Here is a 19,477-nt window from a genome sequence, read left to right as displayed (position 1 = left end):
TAACAGAACACCTGTGAGGGATAGAAAATGTGCAGTGGGGCAGCTGGATTTTCTTATATCTTACTGATTGCTTGGGGCATAACTTAAAACTGATTCCTAACAGCGTAATTGCAGCAGTTATAATAAAAATCCTGATGCAGTTTGAAATTCTCTCTTATTTTCAATACATTTATTTTACAGGCACACTCAGAAGTAAAAATGGTTCTCACTGTACTGGCATGTTAATATTCACACTATGATGTCATCCATGGCTTCAGGTGTTTATAAACAGAGAACAAATGCAAGAAAAGGACAAAAACAAGAGTTTATAGCAAAAGCATGAAGTTAAGGAAAGTTTTGATAATTTCCCGTAGTAACTCAGGAAGATATAATTTTTCAACCATGTTTAACAGAGTCCTACACTTGTGCTTTAATCACAGAGATGACTGCTTTCCATTTTTGATTTGATAAGGGCCTCCCAGCAACCTACAACATTTTTTTTCTATTGAAAAATAAGCCTCTTCATTTTAAATGATTAAGTTCCTATTTATCTAAAATACATTAAATACACAGTATCTCCCAGAAAGATATTCATGTGTGTTCTAAATACATTATACTATGCATGAAAATTGGCATCACTATTGAGAAAAATAATATCTAAAATAAAGGGGATAAACTGAAATATGAAAATAATCTCATAACACCTCCGGTAGAGTAATGATAAAGTAAATCCCATATAAATTAATTAAACTTTTGATTGAAGAATTAACATATCTTTTTTTCAGATGGTTCCAACTGTTACAATTCACTATGACTATAATTTTAACAAATCATGCTTAGTATTTGCAGATGAGAGATCAGAGAAATGTGTAATTATTTTCCTATAAAAAGGAGACTTTGGTTAATTTCTAGCTGACTGGAAAAACATTTTTATTGAACAATAATTGATTTCTTTTTCTTTCATGCAATTCAATAGTTTTTTGCGTATTATTTTATCAAAATTTCTACTTAATGTAGTTTACAGCATGATGAAACTAGACTTTTCTGCACTCCACTAATCTTCTCTCCCACTCTGTGTTCTAGCCAGAATTCATCTCCAGGGAAGCAGGTATACTTAAGTATGATGATAAACTTTCTCTAATAACCAAGGAATACACATAGCCACATCTGAATAGATCCTATTTATTTTAAGGAATTAGTTTGTATAGGTGGTTATGGGAAGCCTGCTTCAGCCCATCAGCACTGTAGTGGTGCTGCATGGGGAACACCAGCCTTGGGCCACCGGTGAGTCACAGCTGCTGGCCAGGAGCCAGCACAACTCTCCAGGCCCTGTTAAGTCTTCTGTTTCCAGATTTTAATGTGGTTTGAAAAACGCTAGCCCTCTAACCAGAGATCAGAAGCAGGTCTGTTATTTATATGAACTCAGTCCTTACGGGACATAGAGAGAAGAATATAGGGTTTTTGGCTTGCTTCTGTAAGGGCCAGGAATGCAGAACAATAATCTGTCGCATGAGGTACATGGAAGACTCAGTGTCTATGGCTGACTCGAAAGATGGTCAAGCACCAACATATTTCTCACATCAGTTCTCTCTTTTGAATTACTGAGGTCAGGACTGGAGATGGTTCACATGGAACTGAATATGAAGTGATGCAATGGTTTTAAACTGTGCAGTGGTTCTGATATTAACTAAAAACATAAAAAAAATGCATAAAATAGAGCAGCTGTAGTGGGCTCACTGAAAACAAACTTTAGAACACCTTGGAAAGCAAACACACTGGAAAAGATTTTTGAAAGCATCCAAAAAAAAGGGTATCGCCCTTTTCAGTTTGCCTCATGATGGAATGAGTTGCCTCATGATGGAGCTAGTGGACACCGTACATTCTTTTATAATCCTGGTTTACAAATGCTCAGTGTTGCAGGGACCACTTGTTCAGCTACAATAGCTTCTATGCATGCCCACAGCTCATAGTATGAGACATACCAGAGAAAAATATACTGGTTTTATCTTCAGGAAGCATATTAGAAAGACTAGAAAGTTTATTTATACTGCTGTGTAAAGCTTACAGACTTGTTTAAATCAACATATGACTGATGGTGTATTTTGAGAGTTGGTACATACTGTCTCATGCTAATCATGAATGAGAGACAGCCAAAGTCTAAAATGAGGATCATATTGCACATATTTCATAAAATATGACAAAGAATTGATATGACACATGGTCAAAGCGAGGAAGTCAGATTAAGCATCTCATGCATTTAAATTACAATAAAATTCAGTGCTAAATCCAGCTGTGACCTGATGAAAACATAACAATTACTCTTAACTATTGTATGACTGGTGGATATGTGTGATGAGTAAAATAAATAATAATTTTCTTGAATTATAAATATTAGGGCTATTCAGGGCACAGTTAATAATGAAAATGGTCAATAGCTTACACCTCATAAAAATAGTTTCTCTATCTGTATCACCAGTAAATTCCGCATCAACTTCACATTTGATTCAAGGTATCTTAAAGTAGTAAAGGAGTAACAGTATTCAATATAAAAATTCCCTGGTTGCCATATCTTCAGTTTCTGGTAATGCTCAGAATTATCAGAATCCGGATGTGCTGAGCATCTAAGCCTTGCTAGGTTTGTGAATACGGACAGCCGCTACCAATCTTAATGGCCAGATGCTCATGAAATGCCTCTCATTGCCCAACCTGAACAAAACACGATGAGAGAAGGAGGTGGCAGCCCCGTCCAGGGGCTCTGCACCCTATGGGATTATTATAGCGAGCTGGTGTATGTTGACTCCCACAGGAGGGCATTTGAGAGCAAGCTCTGACATAATACAGAGATGAAGGCTTTTCCTTGTCTTCCTCAGGAACGGCTCCCTTTTGAGAAGCTTGCTGAGAGTAAACTCCCAAAGCTCCTAGAGCTGAGGCACTGCTGATTTTAACAACAAAGGCTTTCCGTGGCAGCAGAAGCTGCAAGCAAGCTCCCCGCTCCTCCCAGGATGCTCGGGTTGTCCTTGAGTTCTTGCTGGCTTGCTGACTTTCTCATGGCGTGAGAGCTGCCCTGGCGTCCAGGCCTGCCCGTACTGCCTGGTGGTGCCTGGCCCCATGCACAGCTGCTGCAGCAGCGCTGCAGCTCCCCGGGAAGGAAGGGGCCCCTGCAGCTTGTGGGGCTCCCCTCTGCTGCCTGCAGCAGCCGGGGTGGCTCAGACAGGCAGCTTCCTCCTTCCCGCCCAGCACAGCCTTTTTAACACAGCGCACACTGGATATGCACAAACGCACCAAGGAGTCATCGCATCCATCGCTGTGCTAGTGAACGGCAAGACAAGCAAGCGTCTAGGACTAATACAGTTTTTGAAGCAGTTTGGATGCTGAACTTAATTTAGAAATGAACAGACTGCATCTGAAAATAAATGAAAGAAAAAAAAAAAGACCATCTCTACATACTGATAAGACTTTTCCAAATTTCACACTGATGAAGTCTCATGGGAGAACTTGGAGACATGGTCCACAGGGCGTTACCAGATTAGCTGAGGAGCTTTCTAACTCGTGCTAACTGCTGTAGCCCAGTAAATGCGGCCCCGTGCCGGGGTCCCTGGGGGCGGCGGTGTTCCCCCCCCACCCCCGCAGCCGCCGCCGGGCAAACAATAGCCCTTTGTGTGCGCGGGGCGGGGCGGGGCCGCTGCCCCCCCCCCGCCGCGGGCAGCGCCGGGCACCGGGCAGCCGGCACGGGGCAGGGCGCTCAAATATTTAGTATTGCGTGTCAAGAGACTTTTTTTTCTTGAGAGGACGAAGCAGCTGTTGGAAGGCCTGGAGAAAGTGGGCTCAATGTCCACAGCGGTTGTGCATATATTATGCAAAAAGCATGAACACAGATGAAAGTATGCAATGTAATCCAGAAGACCCTTATTCCCATTCCCAGTCTGGCCATTTTTTATCTGATCAAGTCTATCACTGTGCTGGCTGATTTGTTTTCTTGTGGGAACTCTCCAATCTCAGAAAAGAAAAGCCAGCATGAAGTAAGAGCAATGTGAAATTGTGAAAATTCCCTCACACAGAGGGAAGAAAAAAGCAGAAAATTGAGCTTTTAATAATGTATTATTATCTATGAGCACTTCTAGGACTTCCATGTGGGCCTCAAGGTATCCATTAAAATCTGCCCATAAGTCAGTGGTATTCCATTTTATTGTTAATAAAGCCTGACTCCTTTTTGTCTTGGAATGGTGTATCTGAATTCAATGATTTCAAGGAACAGATATATTATTGGCAAAATAATTGCACTAGTATGAGTCTAGGATAAAGTGTTCCTCCTAAGGAGAACATACCCTGATCTAGACTGGGAAGACCTGCACTTCAGTTTATACTTACAGGTTCTGTAATGTGGATCCCATCATATCCCAAAGTAGGATAGCTGAACTTCCAAAGGAACAGTTTTTCCTGCAGTCCTTAATTAAAACTGTTTTTGGGGACCCACTACAGATTTTTCTATTTTGACCCATGTAATATAGCAATAAGAGTTTTTTAAAGTTCATTCTTTTAAAAGTTTATTAAAAATGTCCCTGTTAATATGAACAAATACTTTGTGATCACCTCCATTATTTTCATGATTAACACAAACAAGGCATACAATATTTAAACTCATGACAGCAAAGCCAGTTATCAAAGAAAAAAGTAAAAGGAGAATCTGATCTTATAGAAAATAGAGCACATCTCAGTTTTGTAATTGTGGATAATATTAAAATATGTTGGCAAGAATCAAGCAAAATCACAGACATCTGTGGGAATTGTAACTATTACCAGTTTCACAGATTCTAAATTTTTGTGTATTATCTTACATTCACAGAATTAGCAAGGTTGGAAGGGCCCTCTGGAGATCATCTAGTCCAACCCCCATGCTCAGCAGAGTCATCTGAGCATGTTAGACATTACTTAAGTCCCATCTGCTTATTTCTAACCATTGATAAAACACATATGAACTGCTTCAAAACCAGCTCTCACTGGTGTTACTATCAGTCTGAAATGCTTTGTTTTCTTCTAACTTACCTTTGTCTCCTAGTCTTTCACTACTCTACCCACTTCTTCTGCACCTTCCATTCCTCCACATAGATCTCTTTCGTATTTTCTTCCTGCTTCATTGGTCACTATTGATTTTGAGCTCTCTGTACATACCTGTTTGGGTTCTTACACGGTGCCCACTAACCTTGTATGATTTCTGAGACTGCCCAGCAAATGGTGAAAGATTAAGAATTTCTGTGGCTGCTGCTTGTCTTCGTGTGACCTCTCACGACTCATGCTATTCCATTTGCTGCTGTGGAACAGCAACTGAAAGTCAGCATGTTCCAGTCCCTGATATCACAGCATGCTGCTTAAGATGACATATTTTTTGAGACAGTTTTATTGATTTCCCCATGAACCCATTAGCTGCTTCTGGCATAGAGTACTGTCATGAAGATTTGCTCCTGATGCAAGAGCAATTTTCTTAAACCTGTTAGCCACACAAATAATTGCACAATTTACAGGCTATTTATCATAAGGATGTGCTGGCATCTTCTTGGAGGAGAACTAAAAGTGTCCTGTTGCTAAAATTATATTCTCATTTCTATTTGAATAACAAAAAAAAGAGTGGTTGTGAGATGATCCCCTGAAGAAAAAGCACCAACTGCAGCCATCATTGCTTATCTAGGAAATTTTTGAAATGATATTTTTCAGAAACTAAATATTTTTCTGAATATTTTTTCTACGCAAAATATATTTTTTTGTTTTCTAGGAATTAACCAAACAGAATATATACTACTTTTAGCTTCCATCACGTGAGTAAGGAAATTAAAGCAGATTAGCAATAGCACAGAACACTGAAATGAACTGAATTTATTTTTATCAACACTAAAACACCAAGCAAAATGCTATCAAGAAGTGTATTTGCTTTAATTTCAGAAAAGGAAATAAAATTTTAACTGTTTAGTGTCTTATTCAGATTTTTTTTTTAATCTTACCAGTGAATCCTGGAGGACAAACACAACTGTAGTCTGAAACCAGGTCTAAACAAGTTGAATTGTTTTTACAGAAGCCATAAACGCACTCATCAAAATTGATTTCACAGTTCATCCCTTCAAATCCTTGGTTGGAAGAAAAAAAAAAGAGAGCTCTACATTATTCAACTACACCTATACCTTCCTTTCTATTGCTTGGGGTTGGGTCTTTTTTTCTAAATAATAAATTGTTATCAATTTACTCTCATAAGAAAATTATCTTGAAGTCTTATCTTTCTAAAAACTTTTTTTGGTCTATCAATAAAAAAGTACATCTGGCCATCAAATATATTTTTAAAAGCGCTAATAATGGAAAGAACAAATTTAGGATTCAGTATTTGTGTCAAACAAGTTGAGCCTTTTGTTCAGCAGAGATTATGCATCTATGTATCTAAGAATCTATGCGTCTTGTGCCACTGTACACATTTTGAGAACATTACAGAAGAACAGAAGTTGTGCTTGGATTTGTTTGTCTGATTCTAGTTCTAAAAATAAACTCTCAAATAGTTACATCTACTTTTTCTCTATTTGTTTCTCTCGTAATAGTGATTTTTAGCAGACTAAGAAGTATAAAAGAATTCTTATCCTTGAGCTTGCTGAAGAATGTCCACTGTAGTATCTGACATTTTATGCTCTTGTAAATGTATTCTAATTCCTGGTCACGCTACAAAATGACTGTCATTAGCGCTGTCACAGGCCATGGCTGCAGGAACTCCATGACTAATGTTAAGCTATCAGCACCCTCAGTGCAAGGCATATTCTGATAATTTCTCAAACTAACCATGGAACCAATTTCCACTGATCCCCAAGTCATAAAACTTGGGAATTACCCTGAGTTCATTAATAATGTATATAGTAATAGTTCTCATTTGCAATCAGAGTTTAATCAGACCTGTGTCTCACAAGTAGCAAGTAAACTACAGAATTATCAATGTGGAAGCCAAGATTTATTTTTCTCACTCAAATCGTACAAATCAGTCAAGCAGAGTAAACAGCAGAATGATCTTTTCCAAGTTTAATTTTCAACTGCCTTCCAAAACCTGTTTTGGCTTTTAATTTAAACTCACTAATGATGGAGGCTGTACTTACGAGATTTATTTATAGCAATTTCCTCTTTAATGAGTTTCTGAAGATATCATAGTCATTAGAATGCATGTATTGATATATAAACTATTATAAGCTCTGAAATCAATACACCATCAGTCCATATGCACAAAATAGTATTAAGATTAAAAACAAGGAAGTATAAAAAAGTTTAAAATGAAGAAACAAAGAACAGATTATAAACCACAATCTTGACTCTTCTTTTTTTGCTAAAAATAGTTGAAAGAATCATAAAAAATATTCAGAAGGAACCCATTCATGGAAGTATCTCAGAAAGACACTGTAAGTTTAAATCATTTTAAACACTTCAGCTTTTCCTTGAACTACTTGTTCCTTGAGACCAAGGAAAACAAAGTGCTTTCTTCACTCATTCAGGCATTGTTAAAATCATGAATATTTTGTCAACTAAAAGTAGCACTTACAAACATATCTGTCTCCATTCTTTATGAGAGTGTTTGTTTTATTGGGTGCCTTGATGGACAAAGATGCAAATGAGACTTCAGAAAGAGTAATTTATTTTCTTAGAAAAGAAATTTTAACAATGGTTTTGAAGACTGTCAAGAAGATGTTTTGCAGACTGCAGGCAATTTTGCAAATTGTCACAAATAATAAAAATAAATTATTTTGAACAACTTACCTTCAGGGCAAAAACAAACATAGCTGTTGACATCATTCTGACAGACAGCACCGTTCAAGCAGGAAGCTGAATCACATTCATTCATTTCTATTTCACAGTACTGGCCTGAAAAACCTACAAAGAAAACAAGATAATCTTTGGTTTTCTTTATATTTATACATGCTATTAACATGAAACTTTTTTCCCAAATGCTCTTTTATAATTAAAATCAAGAGATAGTAGAATAGAGAGACACCACTAAACATGGAAACTAGAAGTCAGAATTCTTGTATTTTATTAATGGAAAATTAAATTTCACATATTTTTTATTCAATATTAAAAATACATAACTTTATTCCTGGAATAATAGCAATAGCACCATTTTCAATAGTGTTGGAAAAGTTCATTGGTACTAGAAATACAATCAGTTTACTTGGCCTTAAGAATATGCTGCAATTTGACACCCAGAAACTGGGAAAACATTCATTCTGCTTATATCAGACTCTCTCTAATTTTTTTTTTTGATACTTTTTGTGAAGTTTGCTCTGTTAATATAAGAGACAGTTCATCAGTTATATCTGTTCCATTGTCTGGTGCTCTCAGCTGTGGAGAGGAGGAGTTAAAAAAATGCAGAGTCTGCATGAGGCATAACAAATGTGTGCAATACAACACCTGAGATCTCCACCATATGTAAATTAAAGCTTATGTAAAATACATGAGGATGCAGTATGTTGTTAAAAGAAGGAAAATAGATGTCATTAAACAAAAATCCAAAGACAAACCTACAAAAAGACCGGGCAACTTGATTTTCTTAGTTTTTAGGTGTATTTTGACATATAACTTTGTTTTGTGTTCAATCCAAATACTGCTACTAATCTTTGCACAACAGTTAGCACGCTCCATTGAAGAGTGCCACTCATTAAAGTTGCTACTCCTTATTAAGGCATTATTTTTAAAGCATTACATGTATAATGGGTAGAACTAGATTAGTAATCTAGTAATCTATATATCATTAGTTATCTAACTATATATACATATAGATATATAATTTTTAGATTGAATTCTGCAGTTAATTTTTAACACATAGTTGATAAAAACTTAATGACTACAAGTAAACTGTTTCATAATTTGATGACAAGAAGAAAATAAATCATGTCTTCATTGTTACTGAAATTTAAAAAATAATAATTTCCATGTATAAAATGAAAGTGTTCCTATCCAAATGCTTTCCTTCTTTCCATCCATTTATTTTCTTTCCATATACCTTAAAGTAATTATTTGAATGGAGAAAATCTATTCTTTTTATGTTGGGTTCTCAGGACTTGAATTGTGAAAAATGTATAATGAAGGCATGCCCCACACCTCTAAACAGACATATATTTACGAAAAGCAAAAATTGACCAATTTAAGTATTTTCTATAAAAATATTTTAAAACTAGCAAATAAAACTAAATCAATTTAGTTGATTTAGTCTAACTAAATCATTGTCTTACCAATGATTCTATATGATTGGTAAGACAAATAATTAAATTTAATTTAAATTATTTGTCTTTCCTTCCTATTTTGATGTCAGTTTTTAATGTCTCTAGAACCCTATTTCATTTAGAAAACAAACTCAAAAGTCTTCAGAATCATGAAATGTTGGTCTATGATGTATTTATGAATACCAGAAGATTTAATTTGTATTGAGTTGTTGTTGATAGTTGTGTCAGCAAAATAACAACAAATGCAGATAAATAATGAAGTGTCCCAGTATGATCAATGTGTGAGTTTTTTTCTCTCTTTCTTGCAGAATTTATTTATGAATTCTAATATAAGATTGGGATCTGACACAAGGTACACAGCACAACCCACACAGAATACAAGTGAAGGCAGATATAAGATATGCTTTCAAAGAACTGAGTTTTCATCCTTGTCTTACACTGAATACACACAAACTTTTTTTTTACCATGCAGTTACTACTATTTAGATTATCATAATTTTCATTGCATTAAATTAGAGATCTCCAGAACTGTAGTGCTAAGTATCATATAGAATCATAGAATTAGTAAGGTTGGAAGGGACCTCTGGAGATCATCTAGTCCAGCCCCCCATATATTTCCCCTGATTCTAATAACTGTCAAATAATTCTGTCTAGAATAATTTATATGTTCATGGCAGGGCCCAAAGCATGTAGATTAATAATTAGGTAAACTGTAATTCCTATGTTACTTTCACAGATCGTAAAGTTTACAAGCCTAGTTAGCTGTACTGATATATTTCGAAATATGACTTGTTACTTTTTGACAGGATAAATTATTAAATATTAAAAATGATCTTTGTTCTCCAGGGAATAGATTTTTGGTTAAGAGCATAAGATGATATAAATTCACTGTTATATTTTCCAATTTAGAGTGACGAGCAGTGCTGTTCTGGTTGGAGTGTTGTTATGGTTGAATCAGGGAACTCCCACTGTCCCTTTCAGGTTATTTTTTTTTTGTCATTCTGTTGCCCTGTGAACTAGTCTCAGTAGCCTAGGACATTCTCTGTAGGCTTAAGTTCCAATGAGCTCTATTTTCCCACCATTTTTGTATTCGATAACAGACTTCATTCTACAAAAAGAGGAAGTATCATAACATTATTATAGAGCATTCAAATCCTAAACTAAATTTGTCGAAGTTAGCTTTCACTTTACTAATCAAGTTTGCTCATTAATGTTAGGTGTATTCATACCCATCTTTACTGCATTTGACTTTATACAATATTGTATTTTTTATGTAGCCTTTAAGCCCATATTTAGGATTAAAAATAAACTAAGATCTAAAATATCTAGTTATAACTGTGCTCCCAGGAAGAGGTACAACGTGGGAGCAAGCTTAAGATTGTGTTGACCCCTCATGCAGGCTCAAATACATATCCGTGTTCCGTTCATTTCAGTTGAATGTAGACAAGCTTTCTCACACACAGCCCACTCTAAATGCCTTGTTTCCATATCAATATCAATCACTTCACTTTTCTGAAGAGTGAAAACATTTACAGCAAGACAGTATGTGATATGGACTACCAAGCTACAGGGGCCACCAATGTAGACGCTTGCAACAGGGACCACAAAAAATATGCAATGTTCCAGCATGAGTAGTGCTCTTTTGCACTTAGAGAGGCCTGTGATTGTAAAAACCAAAACTCTACCTGTGGCAGTGCCTACACAACCCCAAACTGACATACAAGATACATCTGCTCCTATCCTAGCCTCTCTCTTTGACTGTCAGGGTCCAGAAGAACACCACTGGATCCTTAACCTATCTTTGATAGACTTAAAGTCTCCCTTAGCAGTACTGTTGCCACAACACAGATTCAAAATAGTTGAGAAGTGAGGGTAGTTTTGAGAACGAAGGCCAGGCAAGCCTTGACAGTCTCTACATCATCTTGGATTCAAGCCCTTGGTGAGCAACAGAAACCCCCTCAAACAGAAAATCTGACTGGCAGATGTGTCTCTCCCACAGAAGGTAGTCTCCACAACTAACACTTAACATGTAACACCTGGCAGCATCTGCACTAACTTTTTCTTTAAAATGTCTAGTTACGAAGAGGACAGCAAGTTGAAGCAAGTGTGGTCGTTTGGCAGTTCTGTTGTGCTTTAACTGCCAGATCTCTGTGCCTCTGCGCCCACTGAAAATCATCGCATAGGTACAGTGTGCTTGCTGTCCATATGTCCATATGTGTTCTGGCGCTGGGCTTGTCACCACTGCCCATGCTTATTACAATAAGAAAATAACTCAGAAATATTTTATCAAAGTGATCCTGGATAAAGTTTTGTTGGGTCCACAGTGCCTATACAACAGTAGCCTCTGTCTCCACTATTCCCACAGGTTTTCTTTAAATTATGCTTTTCTTACCTTAGTAAACCTTTCTGTCTTATTCTCAGGGAAGTGGAAAACAACTGATTTCTCTCTTTTTGCAGCTTTTTACATATCTTGACTTTTTTAAATATCATGACTGATGTTTCCCATCAGTCTTCTGTCTGTAGCTTGAGAAAAAAAAGAAATAAGCATTTCCTTCTGCATTTCTTCATAGGTCTCACTCATTAGCTCTCTGATGGGTCAGGCTCCTGTCTTTTCTATTTCTGTGCTCATGTATAATACAGCGTCTCAACTCAGGTCGCGATATACAGTCTGTACTTATATATTACACTTCTCAGAACAGTATTTGTTATTTTTTTGCAACTATGTGATGGTTGTGTATCATGTCCAGCTCAAATCATCCTACGGCTCCCAAATGCCTCCCTGCAGAACTGCGATCTACATAGTTTCAGACTTTTAATTATTCAGTTTATTCCTGCATATGTATAGTCTTTGCATTTTTTTCTATTTTTAGAAGATTGATGTAATCCTTCATGAAATTATATAGATCATAAAAGAAAAAAGAGAGAATTAAAAATTCTCTGTAACTGCTTGAAAGAGCCCCAAAAATGCTGACATTCTCTTGCGAAGTGTTTTTTCTCTAATTGTATGGCATTGCTGACTGATGCTGTTTCGAGATCTTCCAAAACACAGATCATTTTTTGCTGAACTGAGGCTTTGCGAGTTGTTGTCTAATTTATGATTGCGTGGCTGATTATTTCGAAGTGTTGTATTTTCAACATTCCATACTGACCTACTTTTGATTTTAGCCACTTCTCTCATTTTTCATAACAACTTTGTATTTTTCCAGGAATAGAGCTTTGAAAAGCACAAAGTTAAACCCATTTAACACTGCTAAAATTGGGAATTGTATATGATGCTGTTAAAATGTTTGATGATCTAATTGCCAAGACACATGTCATATTAACACTTGACCATTGTGGGGGAAAGAACAATGAGAGAAAGTCAAAATAACCACATATCCCAATTCATTCATAGTCGCAAGTGATTTTATATGTAAGCACTGATATTAGGAAGTGAGCCTTTTTCAAAGCACTTCTAACAGTGATCATTACCTGTAAACAAACACAGCAGTCACTACATGACCAGTACGTCCAGTTTCCACAAAGCTGAAGAGTCCACGGCTTCTTAGGATGACAGGCCATGAACAGGCCTGTTAACATCAACAGTAGCAACTCTGAAATTGTATATATTTTGTTTCCTGAAGATCCTGTTTTTTTCAACATTGTGTAGCTACAGAAGAGCTTGTGTATGCTCCCGGCTGGCATAATTCTGAGCTACGTTCTATTCAAAAAGTCTGATTATGTATTTGAGCTAACTTTAAGCTTATTAGGCCTGATACAGATGGCACAGGGCATAGCTAGAGCAGCTCTCTCCTCTTTACGGGACTGCTGTTTATATGGAGTGCCTAAACAAGTGGTGCAACCCATGGTGAGCTCTATGCTGCAATAAGAGTTCACAGTTCACCTGTTTTAAAGCTATCCTGATCTCACGGTCACTCTTACTTCCAAGGCTAGTCCTACTCAACCTGACTCTCTTCCACTTAGAAGTACATACGAGGCAACTCGCCTAGGCTGGTTTGTTGCTAAGATCATGTCAGAAGAAAGTGGAAATTAGTAAGTAAGACAGAAGAATGTGATTAACTCATGCTGAAAGAGACATTTTGAGACATTCAGACATTCAGAATCTTACAAACTAGTACATTTAACAGCAGTGTACTTAAATATAACTCTTCCACAGGATATCCAAATGCAGAATTGCATATTCGTTTATTCCTTACTATCTTTTCATCAGAATGGTACTTTGGGATTGTTTTTACAGCCAGTGTGTAAATAAAAACCCTCATGTAAGCTGACAGCTGATAGCATTTTCATCTGTGCAATGACTGGAACATGCTCAAGTACTCATCCTATATAGTTTATATTCTGTATACTAAGAACACTGCCTGGAAAAAATAATGAAAAAAAAAAATCTGTGATTAGAATCGACTCACAGGACACTAGGAGGATTTTGCAGTTTCAAATTTGCAATGGAAACATAATACAAAGAATTAAGATTTGCATCTATTTTATATGACCTAATTTGCAAATGAGTGAAGATATCTGAACTTGTTCTTAATAGATTAAACACAAATACGCATTTATCAATGTATTGTGAAGTTAAACATTATGAAAATGAGAAACTCAGGGGCAAAACTAATTACTATAAATCCTTAATTAGTAAATCCTAATGCACTACGTAGAGGAATTATCACATGTTTAGCTGTTTTTCAATTAATACCGGATTATTTCTTTAATTTATTGTGAACTGGGAGTTTTAAAGAACATATCAGACTCCTAGAAAAAATTTTGGTTGTTTATCTTTCACAAGACTCATCAAAATTTCCTAATTTAAAAGTCCAGAACAGTAAAATTGGAGTAAAATGCAGTAAAATGGTGACATGCCAAAATTTAGTATTAGAAATTTTGCTACAACATCGTTGGCACTGCAGAAAATGCAAAGCTTTGAAAACAAAGTCTTTCTCAGAGTAACAATGAGAAAAATGTGTCCATCGTAAGCAGCAAATAGGTAACTTCAATGTTTTGTTATCTGTATCTGACTGCTTTGCAGTTGCACGACAATTCAGGAGGTGTTCAATCAAGATAACTCCCATCAGCTTCAGATGGTAGGATAAATGTTCAAAAAGTTAGATTGTTAAAGACACATAGGAGTCTTCTATTCACTCCTATACTGCTTTCTGATAAGGTGTTTCAAAAATATCTTCTTGTGAGACTAGTAGAAAAACGAGATCTAATACCTTTTTTCTCAAGTTCTTCTTTCTCTAAGATGTGTTATATTATATTTATTGATATATAGAAAAAAAACATTACTTCTCTGCCAAGCTTATGTTTAGTATCTCCTTGTGCATTTTCTATGAAGTTTGGCTTATGAAGTTTGGTCATTTTTCAGGTGGTAAGCTTGAAATGAGGAGAAATAAAGATTTTCCCATTAATTCTCTCAAACTGGAATATTATGAACTTTTAACTACGAACTATTTTTGCAGCAACTTCTTGCTGCTTTGCTGTCCTGCTAAGAAGAAGTTAAGAATTTCTTGATGTCATGGAGCAAAGAGGAGAGATGGGAGACAGAACTGTAACAAATAAATTATGATAATTTCTTCTGCAGTAGCAGCAATTGTCTTTTATCCTGTATCCAACAAAGAGAGGTCCCCCAAATAAAAGAAAATAAATATATGTCTAATTATTGGAAGTACTCGATAAAATAACTAACAAAAAAGAAAAAGGATTGATTTTTACATTATTTTTATACCTTGTGGCATTATTTCTCAGAAAAAGAAAGAATAGAGATAAACTTTTTCAAACTAACAAGAGACCCCCACAAATCACAGGGGGAAAAAAGTCTTACTTTCTCAGAAACCCTATTTTAGAAAGGAATTTTGTTAAACTGTAATTGACAATTTTCATTCCTGCCAAGGTATTCTGTACCATCCTTTTCATATAGCTCATAAAAGTCAGCAGAGCCAGTTTACCACCAAAGATGAGGCAGCTAAGATCTCTTGTAAGACTTCTATTAAGAAAGGTAGGAGAGAAGATAGTCTCCTTCCCTCAGAATGGAGAAAATACCAAAGAAAAAAGAAAAACTAAAAATACCAGTCAGAGAGGCAAAATGAGATTTTCTTAGAAATGCAATATAAAGATTGACATGTCTGGAATATCATCCTGGTATAAGCAGACAATTGTTTGGAATTAATATGGACATTGGGCAGACACTAACAAAATTAAAAGTAAGAGAAGTCACGATGGTATTTGTTTTATTTACAGAATGTTGCTTTCAAATTTCTAAGAATTTAGAGAAGCTCAAGAGAAATAAAACTCAAATATAGAACAAAGTTGAAACAATTTCCTAAAGAAAATAAAGTATGTTCACATCCTATGTACATGTTGTTCTATATTGAAGCAAGGTTGAGGTCATGGCAGTAGCTATACATAACAAAATAATAAAAAATAGGAACCTGCAGTTAGGAGTGAAATAGAAAATATATTCAGACTTTGCTCAGAGGGGAGGAAGATACAGGAGAAGAAGGGAAAAGAGCTTGACAGTATAGTTAATTAGGAAAAGAAAATTTACCGAGATGTGAAATAGAAATCCCATAATTTTATAATAAATGTCCATACATACTCGCATTAGACAAATATTCAATAAGGGAAAAAAAAAAAACAGAAAAAAATTATATCCTGCATCATCAAAGGAACAAAATTGGTAAAGTAGAAGACCTATTTTACCTCTAATTTTTCAGCTACAGAGAATATAAACTGAAGTAAGTCTGCTCATGTTTTTAATTTCTCAGGAGATAGAATTATACTGCATTAGGAATGTCTGTTTTTAATATATTCCTGGGCTGACTGGAGCCGACAATCTTCAGCCCATCTCAGCCTGAAGATGCAGTTCACCTACTGATTGAGTGTGCAGTCTTATATTTTTGGAAGCGTACTTTTTCAAACCTGTGAAGAATATTAGGATGGAGAAAATTATTTGTGACACAAGAATAATTCTGTTCAAACCATAGGTCTTCCTCATTTAGATCTCTCTCATTTACATCTCTTATGTTTTAATTCACCAGTTTAACACCTCTCTTTGTTTTGTTCAGTTTTCAGATACCACTTGGGGATGAATCCTCACCTATTAACAGGCATTAGTCCCAAGTGACCAAGCTAAAACAGTAAACACGTGCTGCTTTAATTTTTAACTCTGACTAAATAACATAGTTATACTGATCACATCAACTCTGAAGAGTTAAAAGTCCCCTTTCCCACTCTATTAATTACATTCTAAGGCCTTGCCTTGCATGAAGAAAAAGCATGCCAAATCAAAGAAAAAAAAATCTTCATTAGTAATCTTAATTTGGGCACTGATTTACCTAGAGAATACCAGATGTTGGGAGAGCAAAGATGAAGAGGGATGGATGTTAGTCATCGTCATCTCTAGAAACACCAGCTGGTGCTGTACGTGGTCCTGCAGCCTCCCAGATTATCCCCCCAGATTATTTGCATTTCTCTCTGTTAATCTTCGCATTGCTACACTCTTGAAGTAAACAAAAGTACACAGCATAGGTTAACAGCTTATGAATTCACTACCTTATGGGTATTAGAGGATGTGAGAGATTTACTATGTATAGCTCATGGTACTTCAGTGATATACAGAATCATCAGATAACTCACTTTGCTAAAAATGACCCACATAAAAAATAAGATTGATTCTGTCCTTACTTATGCCACTGTAAATCAGAGCAACTCTGCTGAAATTCAATGCAGTTTCCTAATTCTGCTGTAAAACTGGTGGATGTGGTATTAAACCAAACCCTATGTTTCTTCAGACAGCACAGTATTTCTAAGCCAAACACACTTCCAAAAAATCAAGGGTTTAGCAATATTTTCTTTCTTATAAGGTTTTAAAACCGTCCTGCTGTCCTTGGAACTTACAAAAAATAATAAGAGCACTGGGATTTTAAAGAAGTTTGTTAAATAGCTAATTTTCTCATCTCAGCATATATCTAATACCGAAAAAAAATGTTTTAAATACAAGAAAACTTATTTTAAGTCAGATATCTCAGTAGTAGCATATTGTATTTTTCAGGGAAAACAATCCCCCAAAATTTATATTACTTTTTTCCTTTCCCTACACATCTGCACTTCCTGACCACTGTCTCACAAGCTTGAATCCCATTTTCCCCAAAGTGTAGTAGATAACTGCATAGTCTGTTACTGTCTTTTCTTGCATCAGGAATGCAATTTTGCCTTAACATCAAGTGACAAAGATTCAAACATCCTGCTCCTGAGCATCACAAAACCCCATCTTTCTAAGGCAAGGGATCTGAGAGTTTGACCAACTCACAGAGCAGAAAATGGTTGATCTTTTCAGGAGAAGATTAGGAGGCAAAGAGAAAATGGGCCAGGTGAGAAAATTGTGTTGAGTGCTCCTTTTATTTCAAGCAATATGTCTTCCCTTGCTTCCTCTCCAGCAAGAAGGAGCTAGTTATAAGGTGGGAGAATCCAGGAAAATAAGGAAAATGCTCCCACTCACCTGCCTGTTGCCTTTTAGTCCCTAGTCTTTCAGCACTGTACCTGTGCTTCCGGCCAGCAGTGACACGCCAAATTGTCAAGGAAATTTGAGGAAAGAACAGAGTTAAGAGAGATGACTATCATGAAATGTTGAGGGAGAATAGGAGTAAGAACAAATTCTTTCATGTGAACAGTCCCTTGTCCTATTTACTTTCTCCCACACCTGGTCCTTCCAGTTGTCTATCACAATTAGCCCCCTTATTAGCTTCTACTCTACTTTGTCTTACTGCTACTTTTAAATCACCTGTTCCGTGGCTTTTTCTCTGCAACAAACCTCCCTTTCAATGCTTCTTTAAATGCAGCTAATAATGTGGTTAATAAATAACTGAAGTCTGTGATAATAATGGCTTTCCTCAATAGCCTGTCTTGTAGTGAAGAATGAATAGATGGAAATAATTTTGCAGGAATACATCACGATGTAAAAATTCAGCTTGCTTTCAGGTGGAAATGATATATATCTGAAATAGTTATATGGATTATGCTAGATTTTGTGATTAAGCACTAGTCTCCACACACATGAAGCAGCCCTGGGCACACTGCCAGGCAGGGAAGCCCTGATAACCCAGGCAGAGGAGACAGGAGCCCAAACCAGACTCCAAGTCTTCTCCCAGGGGAGCATCAGCCCCAGGCTGGGGCACCATCACCGTGAGTCAAGGCAGGGGCTGAGGGGGTCACTGCTTTGGGCTATGGGACTCACTATGGGATGCAGGGGGAAAGGATTTGGGGATTGCACAAGGCTTATTCTGGAATGTTTAGGGGAGGAACCAAAGGTGAGAAAAAGGAGCAACCAAGGTGGTTTGGGGAAGAACAGACATACGAAGATGGAGGGACAAGATGATAAAAAGAGCTGATCATGTGGAACTGGGACTGGTCAGGATGCCCATCCGGCCCTGACCTGCAACTGATAATGCAGTCTGTCCTGTCTTCTTATTAAAGTCCACTTCTGTTTTCCTTGATGAGGAGCTCTCTATTCCGTGTGCATGTGCATGTCTGGATGTCTAAGTCTCAGCAACTGGAAGGGAATCACAGGTCACAAGGCCTGGCTGTCTGGGGTGCAGCAACAGCCGAGACCAGAGAGTGCACATGGTGTATGTGTGAGTATGACGGTGTGTGTGATTACCAGTAAGCTGGTCTAGACAGCAGGCAGAGGAAGTACTGGAGCAGCCGTAAATGTGGGCTGGATACAGGAGAGACCAGAGGGTCTGCAAGATGGCTACTGGAAGGACCAGCAGGTCCAAGCCAGTGACTGGAGAGACCATGAGATCTGGGGGGCAGCTATTGGTGAGGCTATAGGTCCAGGCCAGCTACCAAAGACCTGTTTGTGTGTGTTTGGATGTGCATCTGGGATCCAGGGGATCCAGGGGCCTGCTACTGGATAGACTGGGTCTCTAAGGCCAGCTACTGGAGGCATCCACAGTGTGTATGTCTGTGTGTATGTAAGTTTGGCTACCAGCAGCTGGAGTGGGACTTGTACAACCAGGTGTCAGCAGCTCAGCCTCGCCGCTGCCGGCCCGCTGCAGTGGGCAACCAGCAGAGGAGACCCGTGTGCGCTGAAAACAGCAATTTGTTCCAGGCTTCAGCGCTTTTCGACAAACCCCAAACGCAGGCGTTAAACTGTCTTACTGCTTCATGTAAGATCGGGGAGGAAGAAGTTCAGTTTGTCCAATCTATAAAACAACAAAAATTTTGAACAGGCTTTCACCGTGGAAAGCTCTGCTTTTTCCGAGCAG

General features: G+C 37.1%; 1 protein-coding gene across 1 annotated transcript in view; it reads right to left on the bottom strand.

Moving 5' to 3' along the window:
* Window positions 1–19,477, bottom strand: part of EYS (eyes shut homolog) — an 872,934-nt gene that overhangs the window by 642,993 nt on the left and 210,464 nt on the right. Inside the window, exons 13-14 of the mRNA XM_062573097.1 lie at window positions 7,750–7,863; window positions 5,973–6,095 (exon numbers count right to left, since the gene is read on the bottom strand). Coding sequence (XP_062429081.1) covers window positions 5,973–6,095; window positions 7,750–7,863 — 237 coding nt within the window. The remainder of the gene's footprint in view (window positions 1–5,972; window positions 6,096–7,749; window positions 7,864–19,477) is intronic.

This window comes from Rhea pennata, chromosome 3 (genome assembly GCF_028389875.1).
Source record: "Rhea pennata isolate bPtePen1 chromosome 3, bPtePen1.pri, whole genome shotgun sequence".
Classification (NCBI taxonomy): domain Eukaryota; kingdom Metazoa; phylum Chordata; class Aves; order Rheiformes; family Rheidae; genus Rhea; species Rhea pennata.
Note: the sequence above shows the minus strand (reverse complement) of the source record. Positions and strands in the feature narration are given on the sequence as shown.